Source organism: Mesoplodon mirus (assembly GCF_964341445.2).
Source record: "Mesoplodon mirus genome assembly, chromosome: 12".
Classification (NCBI taxonomy): Eukaryota; Metazoa; Chordata; class Mammalia; order Artiodactyla; family Ziphiidae; genus Mesoplodon; species Mesoplodon mirus.
Genome location: NC_138988.1, coordinates 48612694 through 48636249, shown reverse-complemented (window position 1 = coordinate 48636249; position 23556 = coordinate 48612694). Strand labels below are relative to the sequence as shown.

The following is a 23556-nucleotide window of genomic DNA, read 5'->3' as shown; positions in this document are numbered from 1 at the left end:
TCAACGATTAACAGATAAATGTGAGTTAACATGAAACACATGTTATTAAAAAATGAACCTATGCCCCCCTTTAATCCAGGTCATTCCAACAAGCATAGTTTCTAGACCAAACTTTACCCAAGACCCACATTGGTGGAGATGCAAGGATTGGCTCCTGGGGAGAACTGTTGTCAGTGAGTTTATTCCTCTATTAATTTAATCTTCCATTTCTCTTTTATTTCCTATGTCCAGGGAGCATCAAGCAAGGGACACTTTGGTGACCCTTCCCATCCCTAGAACCCAGCCAGCTGGAATATGGTTAAGGAATGAGGCTGATGCTGGTAGAAAAGGGACATCCATGCTTTTGCCTGTTAAAAATATACCAGTAATACCAAAAATAATAATAATAATAAATATACCAAATATACCAATAACACCAAAAATATACCAATAATACCAATAATTAAGGAAAAGTGGTTCCTTAATTTTGAGACATGTTAATCCACCTTCTGGATAACTTCCCACCTCTGTGATTTGCCTACAAGGCCCTCCCTCCTCTGTGTCCAGGCCCACCTCACCTGCCTCATTTCTGGCCACGACTCCCCAACATTCATCCAGTGCTTGACCACGTTGAACTCCCAGGCTCTCTAGACTCAAGCCTACTGTTTGCATCTCCATGCCTTTGCACATGCTGTTCTCCTCTGCCTGGAATTCCCTTCCCCTGCTCCCTTTACTCTCTAGAGGTTCTCTTTTCCTCCAGAATTCACCTGCAGTGCTACCTCCTCTGAGTCAGGAATGCAGTTCATGACAGAGACTGACTTGTTGGCTGAGAGAGAAATTTGTAGACAAGATTGACAATCACAACAGGAGCCCTGCTCTGAGGGCTGTGAAAGGATAAACCGTGAGATGATGGAACAGAGGCTGTGCATCCTGGGTGCAAGGAAGGTGGGGCTGGACAGGGAGCTTCCTGGTGGAGACTTTGGAGATGGTACTCCTTCCACAGTCAAAGCTGACAGGTACATGACAGGTTCCTTAACCTCTCTGGGCCTTGGTTTTCTCATCTGTAAAATGGGGGTGAAACTTCAGGAGACCAGATGTCCCAATGTGCCTGGCTTATACCTGACCTATGTCTCTGTCTTGCTATTCTGTCTGGTTGACTCCCCGACTTCATTCTCAAAAATATCCCCATTTAGATAATAAATTATATGTCACTTACTGATAATAGTACCCTCTATGAGTGGGTGTTATAAGGATTCAGTGTATCCCATAGCTCTTAGAATAGCACCCACTGTTAGCTAGTATTATTCCCATTTATATCTGTGTAGAGATGGGGCCTTAAGCAGCTGGAATTGGTTTCCAGGGTGATGTGCTGGGAGCAAGAGACTTAGAAAACACATTGGAGGACTTTCCTGTCCCTCAGGCCCAGGGACAGGGACTCTATTAAGGCTGCTGTGTTCTGGGAACCTGGGAGAGACCTGTGTCCTCTCTCTCACTGTAGGTCAGCCGACAACACTAAGTACCTTGTACAGGCCCCTCTTTTGAGGCCACAACATGGAAATGCCCTGTTTCTTACAACCCCTTTATCAGACCACCACACCCTAGAGAGTCTTTAGTAAAAGCTCTAGATGTCCTTTTCTACCTGGTGGCAGGTAATGATAAATTCGACACAGAGTTAATTCCCTTTTTCAGTATTTTACCCACGAATCAGCCCCAGTTCATACTTGAAACCCATTATTTCATGAATGAGGCTTTGCCAGGCTACCTGGAGTGCACTGAGGACACTTCATCCTCAGACAGGCCTGGGCCCTTGGAGACTTCTGACTACGAAGGTTCCTCTGACCCAGGCTGACCCGGACTCTGCCACCAAGTGATGTCCACATTCTCTTGGGCTCCCCACAGTTTCCCAAATCACCACCAGTTCTTGGTTTCAACTTGCACAATGTTTTCTTTGGGGTCAGGATGAGGGGAGAGGCGGAGGCCAAATGGCAACAGCAAACCCTCAATAGCTGCCTTTGCCAAATTCAGCCTTAACACTGTGTCCTGTATCCTCTTGTCCTTTTTTGTGTGTTTGGTAAAGTTCTTTTATTCACATTCCAGTAGATACGGCCTATTCCAGCTCCCAGAGGTCCTGGAAGATGAGCAGCCGTGTCATGGGAAGCATTTGGACTCAGAGAGTCTGGAAAATAGATGAGAAGTGGGTGGACAGGGATGAGCAGGGGCCAATGGCTGCAGAGTCCCTGGCCAGCCATGGAAATGAAGCTGTTGGATATGAGTGCCATAGTGCTTGGATTGTCTGCAAGAAGAAAACCTTGCATCTCCTTGATGATTTCACCACCAGACGGGGTGGTTAGAACCCAGCTGTGGGGGGTGGGTGCTCAGTAATTGCTTATCTATGTAGCAGGAGAGTAGGTGACCCCTGCTCTAATGAAAATGCAGGAGAATCCTCAAGGGGCATAATTATCAACTGAGGACAACCTTAGTGATCACCATCCTAATTTCACAAGTGGGAAACTGAGGCCCCAGAGACCTGAACTGCATCAGCTGTTAGGAGCCTAGGACCGTCAAGTTCATCAAGGCCAAGGATTCCTTCACTGGGTGCCGCTTGCTGCCACCAACCAATCACGTGACCTTGGACGAGTCACGGAACTCGGGGCCTCTGGTTCCTTACTGTCAGCCGAGGCCATGGGACCGTATGGTCTTGGAGCTGCCTTTCAGAAACAACATTCCAGGATGCTCTGTTCCCCTTCCAGCCTGAGACAGCGTGGAGTGGCCTGGCCTCCCAGCCAGCAGGCACTTTATCTCCCATGGAGCAGAAGTGGGTCAGGGTGGAGGACTTTGGGATTCCTGGGCTTGTAGGCTCATGGTTCCTTCCCTTTGACTGGGGTAAGAACAGGAAGGGATGGTTTCCCTCTACCTTCACCTCCACCCCCCACCCCTCCATGACTCCTACCCCAGCCCCATCCTCAGCCTCTGGACCTAAGAGGCAGGGAAGTGGTTGCAAACAGGTCTCTGGAGCTGGATGGCCTGCGCTCCAGCCCAACTCTGCTGCCTGCCCCCTGGGAGACCTGCTCCCCCACCCCCGCCTGTCAGCTTCCCCATCTGTAAAATGCTGACAGTAACAGCACTCGCCTCACAGGGGTGCACAGTAAGGGCTGCACAAGTGTCAGGTACCATTGTGTCCGTCACACATGTTCTATCCATGCACACAGAACAATCCCTTGCCCTCATGACCCTGGCCAGGGACCAAGTTGCTCATTTTAGCTGAGGGAGCGTCTACAACGAGATTAGCTGGTCTGAACCAGACACATGCAGCACGGAGCAACCTTCGGCCTCCTTTGAGAGAGGACCACCCTGAACCTCCCGGAAAAACATCGTTTTCCCTGATTGAAGTGATTCCCATGTAACCACAGTCGGGAGCATGACTGGCTGAGACTTTCATTCACCACAGACTCAGCCTCCACTTCCCTCCTCCAGATTCCCCTGAGGCAGATCAGATGTCACATCAGATCACATCACGTCCCTGTCATCACCCTGTTCACAGGCCCCTAAGACTCTAGGGGAAAAGAGGAAGATGGAGCTCCAAGCTGTGTCTGTGCCCCACGTGTTGGCACCGGTTGCTCCTCCCACCTCACCCTGTGGTTCCCAGCAACTTCCCCCAAGGTGCTGGTGTCCTGTGGGCATGACAGTGAACCTGGCTGGGTTGGGACTCTGCTCCTACACTTCCCCTCCCTGCTTGGAAACCCAAATCGCCACTGCAGAGCCAGGAGGAGCTCCGCCCCATCCCTGATTTTAATTAGGAACGGATCCATCCTGCAAGACTCAGAGTTCCGTCTCTCTCAACCCAGACCAAATGTGTTTGGGGGTCCAGGCCTGGTCATCTCCACAGAAGAACATGAATCCCACAGGGCTGCAGAAGGACCGTTTCTCCAGCGGCTTTTCAGCAAATGTCCAGTCCAGAAGACAAACAGGAAAAGTGGAGACCCACATGCTTCCGAGTGAAATATGATTGGAATTAACGTGAGCACACACATTCAAGTTCTCAAATGTTCAATGAACAAAATGTTTTCTATCTGCGAGGTGCCATATATGCCCAAATAGAGGCAACCCCCAAAGAACACAATCCACCACTTTTCTAAAGAGGTAAATTTAACAGACTTCTGGCCAACTTGACAGGAATCAGAACTGTGATGGCTTTTGGGCTGGGGATGGGAATTGACTGGAAGAGGGCCAGGGGAAACTTTCTGGAGGGATGGACGGGCTCTGTCCCTTGACTGGGGTGGTGGTTATGTGGGTGATTTCATTTGTCAGAATTCATCAGATTATACCCTTAAGATCTGGGCATTTTTAGGGAATGTAAATTTTAACCTCAATTTAAAAAAAAGTTAGAAAAGTAAATACCTACTTGTAATACTTAACCTAATCATGTAGTCACACACTTAAAATTATAAAAGAATACTATATTAATTTATATTACTCTTTTTATTCACACATTTCACAAAATGATTTTATGCAGATGTGGATAGCATTATTAAAGCCACTTTTTTAGTTGACAGTATTCCAAAGCATATCATCTTCAATTCATCTAATTTATTTGAAATGCACATTTTGAATCCATGTTTGATGCTGAAATTTTATTGTAAGACACAAATACCCATTTGTATAACATTACAGCAGTTGTTTTTCTCATCTGTCTTAGAAGTGATTGTTCTTGATTCTCACGACATAATCAACTAATGTTTTGCTTTCCAAAATGAGCTTTAAAATATTTATCACAACTTACAGTTGCACCCCAGGAATAATCACCACATCTATGTTAACTCTCATTGCCTCCTTCCCATTAATTCTTCTAGTGACCTCGAAAAGCATCCAAAACCAACACTGATTGAGACCATTTCAGACTGGCGTGTCCTCCCAGATTTTGTGGTTCGAATAAAGCAATTGAGAGAGTACCAAATTACTTACTGTTTTAAAGAACAGTAAGTCCCTTGAGTTCCCTGGTGGTCCAGTGGTTAGGACTTGGCGCTTTCACTGCCATGGCCCCGGGTTCAATCCCTGGTCCCCACAAGCTGAGAGACGCAGCCAAAAACAAACAAACAAAATGCAGTGCATTTTAAAGAACAGTAAGTCCCCAAACTATGAGAGACTTTTAAAGGCAACACTCTATTTTCTAAGAGTTAATTTGAGGAAATAAACCTTCATCTTATTTATCTTCAGGCATATATAGTAAATCCTGGCATATGCGTTCAGACCAAAGATAAAATAGAGGTTAAATTTGGAGGTCTTGTTTTATAGTTCATTGTTCAAAGATTAGCATTGTTAGCTTAAGTTAGAAGTTTCCATGTAAAAAATTTAAACTAGACCTTGCTCCCTACCATGAATGAGAAGCTGAAACATTCTTGAATCAGTGTAAACACTATATTTTACTCAAAGGCATTAAAGATAGGAGAGTGTAGTTTAAGTAGATGATTCTGGTTAGAAATCAGATTGTAAACACAATCCTAAATTATGAATTACTAACGATTAATTTTTCAGCTTGACCTTAAGTCATGTCAAAGCTTCAACTACACACAGTGTGATATGATAATATATAAAGAAGGCTTTGTTTTTTTCAACATTTCCCCAGTTTAGGCATCAAAAATAGTATTGTTCTTAAAGAAACCAACATGGAAGACTATGTACTGTTGTTTTGATCTTTTTTTAATGTTGCTGTTGCTCAGCATTGTTTTTCCACTGGACTTTTAAAAGCTGTCAGAAGCAAAATCAGGTAACTCAGCAAGAGCTCCCAGGGCATATAAGCTCCTATATGGCTCAATGCAGTGGATGCCAAATTTTCTTTTTTTTTGGATTTAAATGACATTATGTGTGGTTGATGCTCTAGTTGGAACAGAGATGAGAGCCCAGAGCAGTCCTGCTTGGTGCCCCTTCTCCTCTCTAGGGAATCCACTGAGGGGTTCCACAGCACCTAGAGGTTCCGTGGAACACAGTTTGAAAACCTCTGGCAGTGGACCTTGCCTAAAGGCTGGAACTCAGAAGATCTCGGTTTAAAACCTGAGTTCTGGTCTGTGTGATTGTTAGCAAGTAATTTAACCTGAACCTCATTTTCTTTCTCCAGACAAAGAACATGAATGATCATCTCAGAGAGTTGCTGTAAGGATGTTTTTCAAGTTTATTTTGTTCCTTAAGTCTTACTCTTCCTTGGTCACAGCTCACTTGCATGTTGTGTGCCATGTCAGTTATTTAACGACTTAGCATCCACGTTTTTTATTATTTGGCCTTGTTGATGCTACTACTTCTGCCTTTCAGCTTCTCAGCCATTACTGTCCCCTGGAGAATGGACCAGGGGGAACAGTTGACTTTGGACTCTACTGCAACCTCCTCTACAATAAGGGATTCCAGGCTCATGATCCCTTCTTGGGATGGACCACTCTGACAGGTTTCTTTTCATTTTCAGGTGGGCCAGGAGAAGGGAAACTGTTCTTTCCAGAAAAACCCAACCCCCTGTATCATCCCTCAAGAACCAGAAAATATCTTCCATACAATATTTGCTTTTTTCACAAAGTCGGGAAGAAAAGTCTTGGTAAGAGTTTGCTTACTGGTTGGGTTAACATGGGTGGTCCTCAATTAGGAAGGCAAGTCTGAGATGAGAAGCCAGTTTTCTATTTGGCATTTATTATTTCCCAAATCTGGTTTTAATCAATTGGCTTAGGAAGTCACAAGGACTGTAGTCAACTTCTGGTTTTCAGCCTGAGGTTTCTATCAAAGTGTTACATTTACATTTCAAATTCCATTGGCTGGCAAAGGGAAAACCTTTGCAACCCACCAAGCACAAAGTTAAACATTTCTCCCACTAGTATGAGTCTAATCAAGAGTGATGGTTCTCGTACAACCACTTTGTATACCACTATTGGGCAGTATATACTAAAACTAAACATATCTGTACCCTGTGACCCAGCAGTTCCACTCCCAGGTATATCCCCAAGAGAAATGGGTACTTGTATCCCCCCCAAAGACATGGACAAGAATGTTCACAGCAGTCTTAAAATAACCAGAAACTGGGAACAATCCAAATATCCATCACCAGGAGAATGTATAAACAATTGCATTGTACCCATACACTGGAGTATTATGAGCAATAAAAACTGCTACACCAGCAACATAAGTAAATCTCACAGATACAATATTAAATGAAAGGAGCCAGAGACAAAAGGACACATGTTGTAATATTTGACTTACATGAAGTTCAGAAATAGCAAAGCTATCCATGGCAATGGAGGTCAGGGTAGCAGTTAATTTTGGAGGAATATTGACAGTCATGGGCGTGAGAGAACCTGCTTAGGTGCAAGAAATGTTCTATATCTTGATCTGTTATAAACGTATGTAAAAATATATCAAGATGGATCCTTAAGATTTATTCTCTTTAGTGTATGTAAGTTATACCTTCACTTTTTAAAAAGTGAAGGTATTAAAGATGGAATCAGATGCTTTTCCACAACCTCACTTCTCCATGTCTTTGGTTACATCTCTTCAGCTCCTTATTTCGGCCACAGCACATCTCACTGACATTTCCTTCCTCGATTTTCTTTCCGGTGGAAGTAGTAGGACTGTTTGCCATTTGGAAGGTTGGAATATTTTTACTTACATAATGCTGATGATCACCTATTTTTTTGAAGCCCTTAGAATTGTTAGATATACTGATATCTAGTTGTTTGACGGATGCAACTCTGTATCTAGCTGAAATTTTTACCCCACATGTGAAACGCCGTGAAGGTATGTTCGCACATTTTGGATCCTACAATACAAAAGAATTCCTCCTTTGTAACTTAAATTTGGAATTTAGGTTTCTAGCTGTAATTCGTGTGTTTTCTTGGTTAAACGTGTTTTTCTTTACTCCTGTGGTTTCTTGAGTCATGTGACTTTGTAGCCCTTTAATTTGCCCAACCTAAAAATTGGGCATGAAAGTGTATTTGTCACTTCACAGGCAGAAATCACATAATCTGGGACATGCACCTTGTGTTCAAAACTCATAAGAGGAATGCTCCCAAAATATGTAAATGTGTTTCTTTAAAAACAAAACAAAAAAAACCCTTCTTTCTCCTTACAAATCCAGTTTTTTGGTAGGGTGCACCAGTGAGCTTAGACTTTAGGCATGTTCTGGTGCCTGCCAGGCAGGAAGTCCCTTGATTGCCCTCTGGTGGCAAGAAGGAATGATTGCATCTTCCTATGGATTTCCTCTACCTGGAATGGCCTTGGTCCACAGAAGTTCACAGAGCCCTCTGTGCTGTAAATGCTGTGCTCTTGTCTTTGTTCTTAATACGGTTTGATCATTCTCTGTTCTTCTCAGGACTGCGAAAAGCCAGGAATTTCTTGCCTAACAATGCACTGTAATCTTAGTGCGGTGGCTAAAGAAGAAAGTCGTACTATAGACATTTACATGCTGCTGAACACAGAAATACTGAAGAAGGTAAGCCCTGGGAAGCTGTACTATTGGGGTTCATTTAAAAGCATTTGAATTGGTTTCCTCAGAACAAACTCTGCCTGCCCACTTTAAAAACTGCCCTGGATAGCACCATTGGTAATTCTGTTGCAGATGATGCCAGGGAAACATACCAGACCCTTGTTATTCAAAGTCTGGTCAGAGGACCAGCAGTATCAGCATCACCTGGGAGCTCCTTAGAACTGCAGAATCTTGGACTCTACCCAGCCTTTGGGAATCAGCATCTCTGTTTTAACAAGCTCCCTAGGTGTTTTGTTTGCACAGTTGAGTTTCTCAGATTTTAGCTTGCATCAGAATCACCTGGAAACCTTGTTAAACCACAGATTCCTCAGGGGGGAGTCTGAGGGTCTGCATTTCTGAGGAGCTTCCAGGTGATGCCAATACTGCTGTTCTGGGGACCACGTTTTAGATTGGGGTTTTCCTTAAAGGGCCAGTAGTAAATATTTTAGGCTTTATAGGCTATACAGTGTCTTGCCACTGCTCAACTCTGCCATTGTATTGTGAAAGCAACCATAGACCATACTCAAATGAATGGGTGTGGCTGTGTTCCAATAAAACTTTATCAAATCCAGCAAAGGGCCGGATTTAACCCATGAGTCATAGTTCACCAACCCCTTGTTTAGATGACACCTTGTTTTTCAGAATTCCAGCTTTTGAATCTCAGATAACTTTTGTTTTCTTAGGGTTTTTTTTTTTAACTTTTATTGGAGTATAGTTGATTTACAATGTTGTGCTAGCTTCAGGTGCACCGCAAAGTGAACCAGCTGTACATACACATATATCCACTCCTTTTTAGATTCCCCTCCCACATAGACCATTGCAGAGCACTGAGCAGCGAATCTCAGATCACTTTGCTATTATAAGTTTATAAAAGTGGCTCATAAAAAATACCTCAGTCCGTGAATTGGTGGCCCTTAAGAAAATCATACACATTCACTATGATTTATTTTAACATAAACGCTGCTGAGTATGAAAGGCTACATCGAACAAGATGCTTCTAAAATAATCACACGTGAAGCTAAAACAAAATAGGCATGTTAGCCACAGAGATTCTCTTTATTTTCCTTTGGAAAAACTAAATGTGTTAGTCTGTATAAAACTGTCAGTGTATAAATGAATATCCTTAGAAAAGTCATTCCAGTGTTATTTTTTAAATTAGGCATGGCAGTAACATGTTGGCCTGATAAGTCACAGGCACAGGGGGATACAGGATGTTTTACCCACTCTCCGTCTCCAGCTGGTGGAGAGCTGTGAACAGTTCTGCTTTCCCTGGATTCTTTGGAGGGAAACTGGTTTGGGGCAAGTTGGGTGCACACAGCACTGCTTCCCTGTTGTACCTCTCCCTTTAAAAAGGATAGTGTTGAGAGAGGACCAGGCATGAACTAGAGCACCCCTGGTCACCCTGTGATTCCAGAATGTCACATCACAGGAAGTGCCTTACTGTCCTGGGTCCCCAGGACAGGTTGAGGGATTATGATTCTGTATGCTTACCCATCCTGTTCATCTTCTTGATAAACGGCCCTGGTGACAGTTTTATTCCCTATGCCACACTTGCCACTGTTGACAGAACCCTGATACGGCACTGATGGCGGGAAGCCACTCTGATTTCTCTTTCAGCCTCAACCCAGTTGGCTGCCGCTTGCACTTACAAATTAGTCATTAGTACAAATTTAATCGCAAAGCCTCAATCCTTCCTTGTCCCCAGCTCTGGCCTGGTCTTGTGCAGCTTTCTCTCTCTCTCTCTCAGTGATCAATGGTGACCCTTTGCCAAGGAACATGTCCCAGTGACTGCTGTCCCCGTGGGCCATCCAGCCTAGTCTGTATCCCAAGACAGCAGGAAGCCATGGGGTGTCGTATGTGGATGTTGGAGAACCGATCTCCCTACTGGTTCCCTCTCAGCAGAAACCAGCAGAAGTCCCAGGTGCAGAGGAAAGCCTCTGTCGGGCCCCCAAGGGCAGCCACGCCTCTCTAGGGATGTGGAGCAGAACCAGCCTTGTGGTTCCCTGGGCCACCGCTTCTGTTAGTTTCCCTTTGACCTGAAGGTCTGGCCACAGACAAGGGAATTTGAGGTTTTATTGTTTTGACTTTAACAAGTTTTCATTTGAAATGTATGATCTGATTTTTTTTAATCATCAGAGGATTCCAGTTTCTTCCAAAGTATTTGTTTTTTACAACCACAAGGCACCTGTTCTGTGCCAGGCTCCTCATCTGCTCGGCCTTTAACTTTTGACAGTTATCATCATCATCATCATCATTATTATTATTGTCATTAGCAATGTCCGAGATGATGATGATGATGATGATGATCTAAGATTGAAAAGACAGTATATCCTGACCCATGAAACCACAAATCTACAGAACTATTAAACTGGTAAACGATTGCTGCATACAAAATTATTTACTGCTTAATATGAGCTCACTGAAGCAGTTTTTTTTTTTTTGAGTGACAAGCTTCCCAGAAGCACTTCAACTGTGTTTTGTTGCTATTTTAAAGAAGGACAATAATCAGTGTGTAACTCCCAGATAAAGTACACAGAGTGGCATCCCCGGGTGTCCTCCCAGGAAGGTTTGTGGTTTCTTTGGAAAAGATGAGCTGAGCCCCTTGGAACTGTTTTCTTTAGAGAGAGTCCTCTACTTTCATTTTTTTGGGGGTAGGTTTAACCAGAAGTGGGTCAAAGCTGGCATCTGATAGGTACCTCCTTGCATGGCAGGCATGCTGAGTAAATGTAGAAAGACACCTTGCCGGCAGAGCCCAGCTGCCCCCACAGGTGGGATGCCTTCTGCCCTCTGTTTCCACCATGGGAAGCAGCCTGCCTCTCCCTCCACAGTCAGTGCAGCCCCATCTGGACCACTGGCTCGACGTTCTGGCCCTTCCCTAAGCCATAGTTTTGCCAGCCCCTGTCTTCTTCCAAACTCTTCCATCACTGCCTTGGAGCCATTCTCTCATTATCTGGATCGGTGGCTTTGAGCCCACACCAAGGCTTCTGCCTGCAATGGCTGGTGGGCTCTTCCTGAGTCTTTCCTGGGCCAACCTCCCTCCCCCCATCCCCTTTCTCATCGGGCCATTACCTAATTACAGTAAGTTCCCTACATACAAACCTTCCTCAAGTTGTAAACTTTCAAAGACGTGAACGTGCGTTCCATCAGCATCAGGCGTGAGTGAAATTGCAGCTTGTCCTCCGTCTCCTATTGCTGACGATCCTTCAGCTCTACCATCTCCCACCTCCTCTGCCTCCTCCAGTCATTAACTGTCCTTCCCTGTTCACACGATGCCAGCCCCTGTATGCCAGCTGTTGTACTTACTGTACTACTGTACTTTTCAAGGTACTGGACTGTAAGATTAAAATGTTTTCTTTATTTTTTGTGTTTGTTTTTCATGTAATATTTTTGTGAAAAGTATTGTAAACCTATTACAGTACTGTACTATTTATATAGCCCATTGTGTTAGTTGGGTACCTAGGCTAACTTTGTTAGACTTACGAACGCACTCTCAGTATGGAACTCGTTCACATGTGGGGGGACTTACTGTATAAGCTAGATGCTTCCCCCCTCTCATCTCTCCATCAGGTACCCTCTTCCCAGCTTAAATGGCTTTGACCCCCCCAACCAGCTTCATTTAAGAGCAAAGAAAGAGTTAAAAGGAACTCATGTGGAGAGTTTGAGGGTTGTGGTCAAGGCAGGAAGATGCTTGAGAAATGTAAATCAGATACCTTCTATGGCATGCCAGGCCTAGATTTGTTGTACACAATTAACAGCTTTATTTATTCTCTGCTCTTTGGGAATATGTCAATACCAAGATCCAAATATCTGGCTCCTGCCACTTGGAAACCACAGCACACAAGCCTGCATGTGTTGATGACTCAGCAAAACTCCAGAGCTTTTCAGTGTCCACTATGATATGAAAGAATCCTCAAGAGAGAGACTGGAAATCTCTCGTCTCATTCAGTGATAGAAATTTTTGTCTGGTTCACATGGAATCTTTGAATTTCAGTTCTGCCTGGGACCTCGGGGCCCAGCCATTGTGATTGAAAAGTCTTACAGTGAGTTGTGTTGTTTCTTCCTCAGGACAGTTCATCTGTCATCCAGTTCATGACCCACGCCAAGGTGAAGGTGGACCCTGCCCTGAGGGTGGTGGAGGTAGCCAGTGGGAACTCAGAGGAGATAACGGTGAGTTGGTCACCCCACACACACACAGCCCTCCTCCAAGGGTGAGGGAATCTGGGTGACTTGGGAGACTTGGTGCTGGCATTTGAGGGTAAAGGCGGTCTCTAAGCCAAGATGTCAGCTTTGTGGTAGACCCAAGACCTTGCCTGCCTTGGCTTCCAGGCCCCCATGGAGAACTTCTGTGGTCTGCTCTTGTTGTGATAGCCATGTTCTCTGGGATGCTGTTGTTATGTGAAAGCTCCCGGCTATGACCGGCCAAAGGAAAAATCTTCTGGAAGTACCCTTGACAGGGCTTGCATTTCCATTCTGGAGCCAAGACTATTTTTATTTTTCTCAGACCTTTCCCTGAAATCTCATCTGCCTTCCCAGTCACATTGCTCCATGGATAAACGCTGGGTGTTTCAAAAACAAGTTGTTTGAGTAACCTGAAGGGGTCACATCCTAGTTGCCAAGTCCTAGAAACTCCTCTTTCATTCCCTACCTAACCCCGTATCCTCTATCACAGCGGTCCCCAACCTTTCTGGCACCAGGGACTGGTTTTGTGGAAGACAGTTTTTCCACGGGGTGTGGGGGGATGGTTCAGGTGGTAATGCGAGCAGTGGGGAGCGGCAGATGAAGCTTCGCTGTCTCGCCTGCCACTCACCTCCTGCTGTGCGGCCCGGTTCCTAACAGGCCAGTACTGGTCTGTGGCCCAGGGGTTGGGAACCCCGGCTCTATAAAGTGCAGTTGGTAAGCAGCCTCAAGATGGAATATGTGGCAACCGGGAACTCGGATGTGGGGTGTGGGAGAGGCTGGAGGGAAAGGGGTACTCTTGGAAATTTGCTGCCTTTTATTATTTTTCAGGGGCAGGAGGCAGGGGGGAGGCTTATTCTCTGACACCCACACTGAGGTCCTAGGCACATGGGGAGACAGCAGCCTCTGAACTGGTTTGGCCAATGAGCTACGCAATGATGCTAGCGTTTTGCATCTCCTTTCCTGGAACTTCTCTCAAGGGAGACTTTACCCTCTCTTGGAAGAGTGAATATCGCTGTGACAAATTTACAAAAGTGAAAAATTCACAAAGATTAATTACTTATAAAGAAAAAATGGTTAACTTATTTTCCAATAACAATGGAGACACCACATGTCTAAATGTTAGGATGAGGATCAGAGCAAAGCCCACTCTTACAAGACCCTGGTTAGGAAGGGTTCATAGAGAAAATAAATGCCCGGGGACTTCCCTGGTGGCTCAGTGAATAAGAATCTGCCTGCCAATGCAGGGGACACGGGTTCGATCCCTGGTCCGGGAAGATCCCACATGCCGCGGAGCAACTAAGCCCGTGCACCACAACTACTGAGCCTGCGCTCTAGAGCCTGCGAGCCACAACTACTGAAGCCGACATGCCTAGAGCCCGTGCTCCGCAGCAGGAGAAGCCACCGCAAGGAGAAGCCTGCGCAATGCAACGAAGAGTAGCCCCTGCTCTCTGCAACTAGAGAAAGCCCGTGCACAGCAACGAAGATGCAACACAGCCAAAAAGAAATAAAATTAAATCTTTTGAAAAATAAAGAAATGCCCAGGCCCTCCATGAACTCTCAGTCCTGAGCAAGAAACAAAAGCAACAACTGGTACAGAATGAATAAGAATCTGTGAGGATGTTAAAGCTGCCCCAGGCCCTGGGTATTGCATGCCTGATGCAGGGAAGGACTGTCAGATGCAGACCTTAACTCCTCTACTTACATCAGGAAATTGTACATGCAGTCATTTTAATACCAGAAAATGAATGAGATGAAATGGAATGACGCTGGAGTCCTTCACTCCTAGGGTCAGTGTTTATGGAAGGTCAAATATTTGGAGTTGGGGGCCTCCCTGGTGGCGCAGTGGTTGAGAGTCCGCCTGCCGATGCGGGGGATACGGGTTCGTGCCCCGGTCTGGGAGGATCCCATATGCCGCGGAGCGGCTGGGCCCGTGAGCCATGGCCGCTGGGCCTGCGCATCCGGAGCCTGTGCTCCGCAACGGGAGAGGCCACAGCAGTGAGAGGCCCGCATACCACAAAAAGAAAAAAAAAAAAAAAAAAAAATTGGAGTTGGCCTTTGCCTTTTCCTCCTTGCCTTTTGGCCATTTAACCGCTAATTCAGACTTTTACCTGGGGATTGAAAAAGAATGGAGATTCACTGCTCATTGTCACAACTCTGGTTAAAAAGTTTCATAGGATGAGATACATGCCCAACATGAGAGGTTTGGAATGTTCTGGTAGACCACTGTGTTCCCAATTAAGAGTTAACGGAAGTAATTAACAGGTTTCCTACAGGTGGAATCCCTTGGGTAAATGAAAAAAAATATCATGGGCGCATTGCCTTTGATTAGAACACAGAGCTGTGGGATCCAGGAAAACATTGCCTAATACCCCACTGTTGGATTCTGAGTCATCTGTACGCCCCCAAAATACCACTTCCGTTAGTTACTGTTCCATTTTGAGCACTATGGTAATATTATCATTATCAGGAGTTCTTTGGAAGAAGCTTTCATTTTCAACTGGTTTTTTTCTAGTACTCTAAGAAAAAAGGGTACCCGTCGGAATCCCACAATGCCTCCACCTCCCTCCTTTCCATAACTTCGCCTTTCAATCCGTGAGCCAAGATGAAGTACTACAATCTGTTCTCAACTTTCCTGGCAGAAAAAAAAAAAAAAAATTTCTGAGTAGGAAGGTTTGCCTTTTTAGAACAAACACGTTCCACCCTACATGTTTCTTCTGAATGCCTGGCGCTCTGTTAGTTGTTCATCGGAAGGGAAATTTCCATAGAGGCTAGCCACCAAATTTAAATCAAGCAAAATATCACAGGATTTTAGATCAGACGCCACATTTGTATGGCCTTGGAATGAACAGGAAGTGTATTTGTTGCTGGTAACGAGCAGGGTGTGGGTGAGAAGAGGAAAACAATCCAGTTTTTAACCACATAAAGTGCACATGGTGATAATTCAACTGACAGGCAAATCAAATAATTTTCTTGGGACTCACTGTGTCTTTTATTTCTACGCCATGGTACAGGGAGTGCTTTACAGGGCGTACGGTTGAATACCTAGAAATATGTACTAGATATTTGAGGCATTTTTCTTGTTTACTAATAATATATTTGAGGTGCCCTTCCCAGGTGGGGTATTAGCACATGTCCAGGGCCAACCACGCCAGCTTACCTGGCTTTGTACAAACCCAAACCTGAGAACCGTGGATGAGGTCTGAGTCACCGCATTCAGCGCTGATAGTGCTGAGGACACGCTGGACTCCCATCCTGTCCAACCCAACCCTTCCGGCTTTTCCGGCAGTGCTGCCAACAGCTGAGGCTAGAAACTCCCCGGGGGCAAACCAAGAATCTCCAGCACACCAGCTCTGTTCCTGAGAGCCACCACCCCAAACTCCCTTCTCAGACTGTGTGAGAAGCTTGTATGAGTTACAGAGCAAATCTGTTTTCTTGATATTTTGAAATAGTGGAATACATGATGAACATGGAAATCCACAGATGGATAAGTAAGGCATTGCCATGTGGAGTGGGCACCAGGCTGAGATTCTAGGTACCAGCAGGAGAGACTGACTCCATCTCATTTTAGCAGAATCAGAATGGATTAGAAGGATATTGGGTAGCTCTCAGAATTGCCAGGACGGCTGGGGATATGACAAACCTGCGGCGCCAGGACCACAGGCTGGGTCAGGCCCCAGGAAGAGCCTGGCATGGTACTCTGGACACTGCTTCCCTGGCTTCTCTCAGCCTCTTGCTCTGGAGTCAGGCAGGAGCCTCTCACTGGCTGAGGTTAGACCCCTGTCCCTGGGGTACCAGGCACCCCAGAAAGAGCAGGTGGCTGGCATTTTGGACTATTATAGTAGAGCCTCACCCTCACCCCAAGACTCACCTAGAGGAGGACTCCCCAGCACTGGAAGGATGCTAAAAAGTGACAAATACCCCCTCCCGTGTGCTTTTCTAATACCGAAGACAGCATGGGGCCAGCCAACACCTGGTGCATCTTAGAGCTCCCATCTGAGCCAGTCTTTGTTCAGTCATTTAGACCACTTTGTCAGCTCCATTAATGAGAGAACATGAAAGTCTTTGTCCATAGGTGGTTTAGCAGTGTTTGTGCTTTGGGCTTTGTTTTGTTTTAAGAATGAATATGCTGGAATGAGCTACTTCTTTGCTGACATTTGCTGACAGGGCAAATGTCTGGGGCCTTCACCTTCTGCCCCAGGAATCATATGTCCAAAGAGGCGGTCACCTCCCTCCCACGGTCCTCCTCTGCCATCCCTTACCCTGCAGGTGGGGAGATGGGTCATAACTTTAACAAGTCCCCTGAGATTCCACTGTGCCCTGCCTGGATTAGAACCACAAAGCCTCTTCCTCTAGTGAACAAAGGGCCTCTGATGCTCGGGGAGAATGGGTGACTTGCCCTGGTTCTCACATCACTGAGCCAAGAATAGTGTCTGGAGCTCTTGACTCCCCAGCCTGGTGCTCCTTTCCCTGCCCTGCAGCCACTCAGTCACACGCGAGGGCACTGGGCCTTCTTGGATGAAAGGGCCCCGACAAGTGCAAGTGTCCACTCTGGAAAAGACTGACTTGTTTTAAAGTCTGTCTGTTAAAACTGCCCAGGTACCCTTGGAGCCCAGCCAGCCCCTTCAGACTGGACCTGGCTCTCCTCACCCCAGTGGGGGCTTTCCCTGCTCAGTCTCAGTCAGACTCCAGAACAAAGCCTCCATCCTGCAGCCACGCTTTCACTTCTGAATAAACCTCCCCCTCACGCACGAATTGATCAGGACAGCACGTTCCAGCTTCATTTTCTCTGAAGCAGTTCAAGTTCAGTTCCCAGTCTTGGCCCTTCTGGGAAGTCAGTACTTCTAGTTTGGCCTTGTCCTCTGTGAACAGGGAGCACTGCATTTCCCCCTTTGGAATTAGAAAAGCCTGGCTTCATATCCCGTCTCCTTCACATCCCAGTGGTGTGATCTTGGGTATCAGGTAAGCTCTGTGAGCCTCCGTTACCTCATCTGTAACATGGGAAACCTGCTTTCTACTTCCTGGAGGTTTCCCCTCCGTTTTGCTCCCTGCCACTGCCCCCCAACCCAGAGGGCATCATCTAAGGTGGTAAATGAGATTACTTCGAAAGGTGCCACCTATAGTTCTTTTGTTGTTTACTGCATCTTGAAGTAAACTTTACAATTTTCTGTCACCAAGTAGACTGTGACTTGTACTTTACCATTTATGTGAAAAATTACATTATACCCGGCAAGAGAGTTTTCCCCCTTCTTACACTGAGAGGTACGATGAAGAAGAGGGTCATTGGAAAGTCATCACTCCCCCATTCCCTGTCATCATCAAAAGATGGTAGGCGGTCCTCTCCCCTCACCCACTACCCCCAATGTGAGAATTAAGCTCTAACCATAAGGAACTGAGGAAAATCCCAGTGTGGTTTGCTGATTGCCACTATTCGCAGTTTCATTCAATGAATACTTATTGGGGGCTTCCTACGGGCCAGGCAACGTAGAGACACTGTGGGTGCAATGGGGAACAAAGTAGCCATGGCCCCTGCCCTCCCAGAGCTGACTGAGGGGGTGACAGAGAGTAAACAAGGAAGCAAACAAGGGTTTTATTTCAAATCAAGGTGAGTTCCATGGGAGTAACCTGCTCTAGATTGAGGGGAATCTAAAGGAATGTTTCTCCAGGGAAGCTGAGATCTAGAGAGTGAGGAGGGATTAGCTTGCCAAGCACAGGGAAGAGTGTCCCAGTGAGGAGGGAGAGCCATATGAAGAGCCAAATAGCTTAGCGTGTTCAAGGCTGAAACACCAGTGTGGCAGCAACCTGGTGAGTGGTGAAGCCATCCATGATGGGAGACACGTGAAGACATCCATGATGGGAGACACGTGAAGACATCCATGATGAGAGACATAGGCAGGGTCACACCATATAACACCAGGGAGCAGTTGCAAAGGGAAGCCATTGCAAGCTTCTGTTTTGAGTGGGGAGTGGCATGATCCAATATATATTTTTTAACAATCACAGGCTACTGTGTGGACAGTGGATTGTAGGGGGCTGCAAGAAGTTTGTGACCGTCACTTGGCTAGAGATGATGGTGGCCGAGGAGATAGAAGTAGACAGGTAGCTTTACATCAATAGAGGTCTAGCAGTTTGTGCCAGTCACATGTAGGGAGTATCTGTCCTAAAGGGTTGGGAGGGATCAGATCACATCTTGGTGCAAAGCCCCTTGCCTGGTGCCTACGCATGAGCAGTCAGTTAATAGTGGCTCCCATTGCATGGAGAGATGGCCAAGGATGGGAGGAAGCAAATGAAGAATAGCTTCTCCCTCCCTCAAAACCTCAAGAGTCATGATCAGTTTACTCTAAACCAATGATTTCCAGCTGTCATCATGATAATCATTATCATGTTTTTAAACAACACAACCCATTTCTAAATTGAAATGTGCTTTGGTTGAGTCAGAGGTGGGATGCCTGGAACTCCCCCAACTTGTATTTCCATTTTCCCTTGGGGGCCTCTGCATCCCCTCACCAAACCCCTAGGCTCTGTGGAGCCAAGGAAACCACTGCTATGGAAGGTTGTATTTTAGGACAAGGCTGCTGTCCAGTCCTTCAAATTCTTTCACTAGACATGAACTGGACCCCCCGGTAAACATGAACAAGAAAAAAAATTTTAGCCTCAAGGGGTGAACACTGCACTTGCACACGTGTGCAGACACACGTGCTGAAGCACACACACACACACACAGGCATGCACAGTAGTGTGGTTTTGTGCTGGGAAAGCCTGAGCTGAAGAGGTTAGGAGAGGCTGGCTGCATGGACGGAGTGACCCCTGAACAAGTATTGAAAGCATTATCTAAGTGGACAGGGGAAGATCGGGCTCCAGATGGAGTCAGGTGGTGTCTTAAGATAGATTCTCAAGAAGCAGACCCTCAGATGAGGATGTGGGTGCAAGGATTTTAGTAAGGAAATGCTCCCAGAGATGGGAAAAGAAGTGAGGAGACAGGATAGGGAAAGAGAACAAGCGGACCAAGGATGAGATTCCAGGGGCCCCAGCCTTAGCGGAGCCTGGAGCACAAATACCACCTCACAGTTCATCCTGCCTTGAAGCGAGGGAGCTGGGCTTTCTCACTCCTGTACTTGTCAGTCACTGGCCAGGGGCTGCCCAGGAGGTAATGAGCCCCAAGGTCCTCCTCTCCCCACGTGCCCTTGGGGCAGGTGGCCTCTGACAGTGCCGTCCACTTAGAAGTGAACGCATGTAAAGCTGGGGTTGGACATAAGGAACTGATCGAGGGACCCGAGGGATGTGGGCGGACGACCAGGAGTGTAGAGTACAGATGGCAGTGGTCTCCACGCAGACACTGGGGGCTTGGCTCAACGTGCCCTTTGCGTCCCATTGCTTAACGATTTTCTTGTTTTCATTCGTATATGCTCAGTTCTTGTGATGTGCTGGGCATTTGATGTGATTATCGCCTATCACTCTCACATCACCCCTGTGAATGAGATATTATTACTCCCATTTTCCGATGAGGAGACTTGAGACCCCCAGGTGAAGGGACCTACCAGCCTGAGATGCCACAGCTTGTCAGTGGAAGGGCCGGGTCTGGTGCAGGGCTGCCTGTTTGCAAGCCCGAGTCTCCCTTCATCCTCCGCTCCTTGGGCCCCTGCTGTCCTGTTGCCCGGCCCGCGCACAGCAGGAGCACCACTCTGGCAGATGGTAGGAATGCAGCCATGGGTGGTGACAGCTGGACCTTCGTCTTTGGAGCGACCCTTGGCTCCAGTGACCTCAGAAGCACATCATGCTCTGACTTAGTGGTCTGTTGATTCTGGAACTCTTTCCTGTTGTGGCCTGGTCCCTAACCAGATGCACGGCTACTCATCAAGAGAATTAGCACTCATCGAGGGCCCTCCGTAGCCTGTGGTAAAGGAGCTGCGTTCCCCTCCTCCCTTTAAAGAGCAGTCGTAAGGTTTCTCAGGAGTAATAGATATAAAACCTCTTAGCACCATGTCTGGCACATGGTAAGTTCTCAACAAATGTGACCCGTTCTTAACAATAAAAGGATTAGCACCGGCCCAGCTCATTCCTCTGCAAATTCTAACAGAGCAAGGAATTCCTGAAACCCAGCACCTAGCAGGCAGGGGCGAGTTTGACATCTTTGTTTATCACAGCACAGACTTACAATGTCCGTCTTGCCAAATGCAATTTATTTTCTGTTCATTGATGTCATCTCCATAAGTCTTCGGTCTCCCCTGAGCGGGGATGCTTTCTGAAGGCTCTGTTCTGAGAGTGATTTAAGACATGGTTCTGCTGAGAACATTTCCTCCAGCTCCCACAACCCTTTATCCCTGCCCCCTTCCCCACTGGCTGCTAGATGTAATTAGAAGCAGATGAAAATGGCATTTCATTGTCCCAGATGTTCTTCTTTTCCCACTTTTTATTTTATATAAATTCCTTCCCTCTGTGAGACCTGTGTGTGATGTCAGTTGTGGAAAGCATCTTGCCCTTGTAATTGACCTTCAGGCAGTGGGGCCTGGGGTTGCTGCTGATGCTGAGCTGTCCCCTCAGCCGTGGAAGCCCTCCATCCAGCCAGGCCTGGGCCAGCTGTACCCCATTGTGGTCATGTTCTCAGGCCTTTTGGAAACCTGAGCATTTCCAGCTATGACATTGGGCATATTTACAGTGGTCAGAACATAAAAGTTTCCAGAAACATACAAGTGAATCAAAGGCTGTGGTTCAGGCTTACCAGCTGCCTCAGACTGGAAGTTGGCTCCTGGTGGTTCCCTGATGCCAGCTTGCCAGCCTCAGGTGCGTTCAAGTTTACAGTAGCAGGCAGAATGCCCAGCGTGTGGGCCTGCCATCGCCCCTGCCAGATGTCTGTCCTCCTCAAGGACTCTATTGAGGCAAATCCTCGTGCTCCTCAATTCTCTTATGTTTTATTAGTTAACATCCAACACACGAGGCCTCCAGCTTCAGTCTGCTGCTGTGTGATCATTTATCCCTTCGTTGATCAGAACTTCTGCCGCCCCATCTCTCAGCCTCCTACCACCCTCTGAAACGTGCAGACTCCCCCTCAGCCTCAGTCTTTTTTCTCCTTTCATACTGGGAGTGTGGATCTCTGCTGGGAAAACCACTTCCCCTGCAGCCCTCTTAACGGACCTGTTCCTTGAACCCCCATGTAAAGTTCTCCCTTCTAATCTAGATATGTTTTGCAGCCAGAGTGCTCTTTGCAAAATGCAAACCATGTCACTCCCTAGTTAGAACCTTCCATTGACCTCCCATGCCTCTTAAGATAAAGCGTATAATTCCTTTTTTTTTTAGGTTTAATTCCACAGTATTTTTAATGGCATAGTTAAAACACCCCTTATTGCTCCTATGCTTATCAACAATTTTCTCAGGTAATTTTATGAATGAATCTGATGATTCTCAGGGATTATTTATAAGTAATTTTCAAAGCCATGCCTCAGGAAGACAAAAGAGGTTCTACATTGCTTTTTGGAGCGATTTCCTCTCTACTTGAATGGAGAAGGAGAGTCAGAAGCTTGAATTTCAGTGTTTTATGAGAAGAAAGTAACCTATTAAACTAAATTATTTAGGAATTAGACATTAAGATCAAAATAACTACAGGTTTGGTTTGATTTAGTGCAGCCATCAAAAAGCTAGATGGGGCCAGTTTTCAGATGGAAGCCACAAGCTGCTTGAATATAAAGGATATAATTCTTAACACAGTCTCCAGGCCTTCCCATCTCTCCAGCTTCATCTTGAACATTTTCCGGTGAATTCTTGTTCATTCCATTTCCTCCATGCCCACTGTCTGTTGGCAGTACTTCACCTCTGCCAGGCTCTCTTCTGTCACAGGGGTTTTGCACGTGCTATTCCTTTCTGGAATGTTGTTCTTTTCCCTCTTTGACTAGTTAAATTCTGCTTACCCTTTAACTCTTAGCTCAAGCAGTCCCTCAGAAGACTCTTTCTGACTGCCATGCTTATCTTAGTCTTTTCTAACCATGAACCTCTCCTTTGGGGCACTTTCTAAAGTTATAATTTTGCATTTATGTGTCTAACTGGCCAGTATTCTCTACAAGCTGGAAGCTCCATGAGGGCAAAGACTTCCTGTTTTATTCATCAATGAATCCCTACAGTGCCTGGCACATAGTAGGTCCTGTGTACACATTTGTTGGATGGGTGGATGGATGGATGGACGGACAAACAGACAGATGGATAGACAAACAAATGGACAGATGGGGTGGATGGGCAGATGGATGCATGTGTGGATGGATGGCCAGGACTCTCCCAAAAGAAATAACATTTGCAGATATATTTTTGAAGTAGAAAAAAGAAGCACACTCAGAAACTCCAGCTTCAAATCTCATCCTCTCTTCATTGCAGACTGAATCATAGTCATACTTCATCGAATGGTATGGCAAAAAGGACATTGAATTTATTAATCTGTGCCTTCATGAATCACATGATGAATCACTACCTTGGCCTAGGTGACGGGAGAACATGCATTCAAATCCTTGTTCTGTAAGAATTCAGTTTACTGGAGTCCATAGACAGGAAGATACATCATTACCTTACAGAGTGAAGAGGACTTAGGACTGGGATGATGATGAAGTGCTCCACTGTGGTTTTAAAGCTAAGCTTTGTGGAGCCGTGGGTTCCCTTGAGTTGGTTCTGGGGCTGCTGGGCCTGGGGTAGAAGGGACTGGCTTGGGAAGGGGGACCGACCAGGCAGGGCTCGAGCTTCCCACCTTCTTTATAAACAGAGAATCTCCAGTTTTTTCTGTTTTATACGTTGGGGTGCTAGCGCAGATTTTCTCTGCTAAGAGAAGTTGAAAATTGCTGTTTCCAAAAGCTCAGAGAATGATTAACTCTGCTGAAAAGAGCAGAGTAGGTCAGTCTTCTTGGAACAGAAGATGTTGGAGCAGAGACTCT

General features: G+C 46.1%; 1 protein-coding gene across 1 annotated transcript in view; it reads left to right on the top strand.

Moving 5' to 3' along the window:
* ITGA9 (integrin subunit alpha 9) overlaps window positions 1–23556 on the top strand; it is a 362363-nt gene that overhangs the window by 316832 nt on the left and 21975 nt on the right. The window contains exons 24-26 of the mRNA XM_082639253.1: window positions 6431–6556; window positions 8321–8440; window positions 12539–12640. Coding sequence (XP_082495379.1) covers window positions 6431–6556; window positions 8321–8440; window positions 12539–12640 — 348 coding nt within the window. The remainder of the gene's footprint in view (window positions 1–6430; window positions 6557–8320; window positions 8441–12538; window positions 12641–23556) is intronic.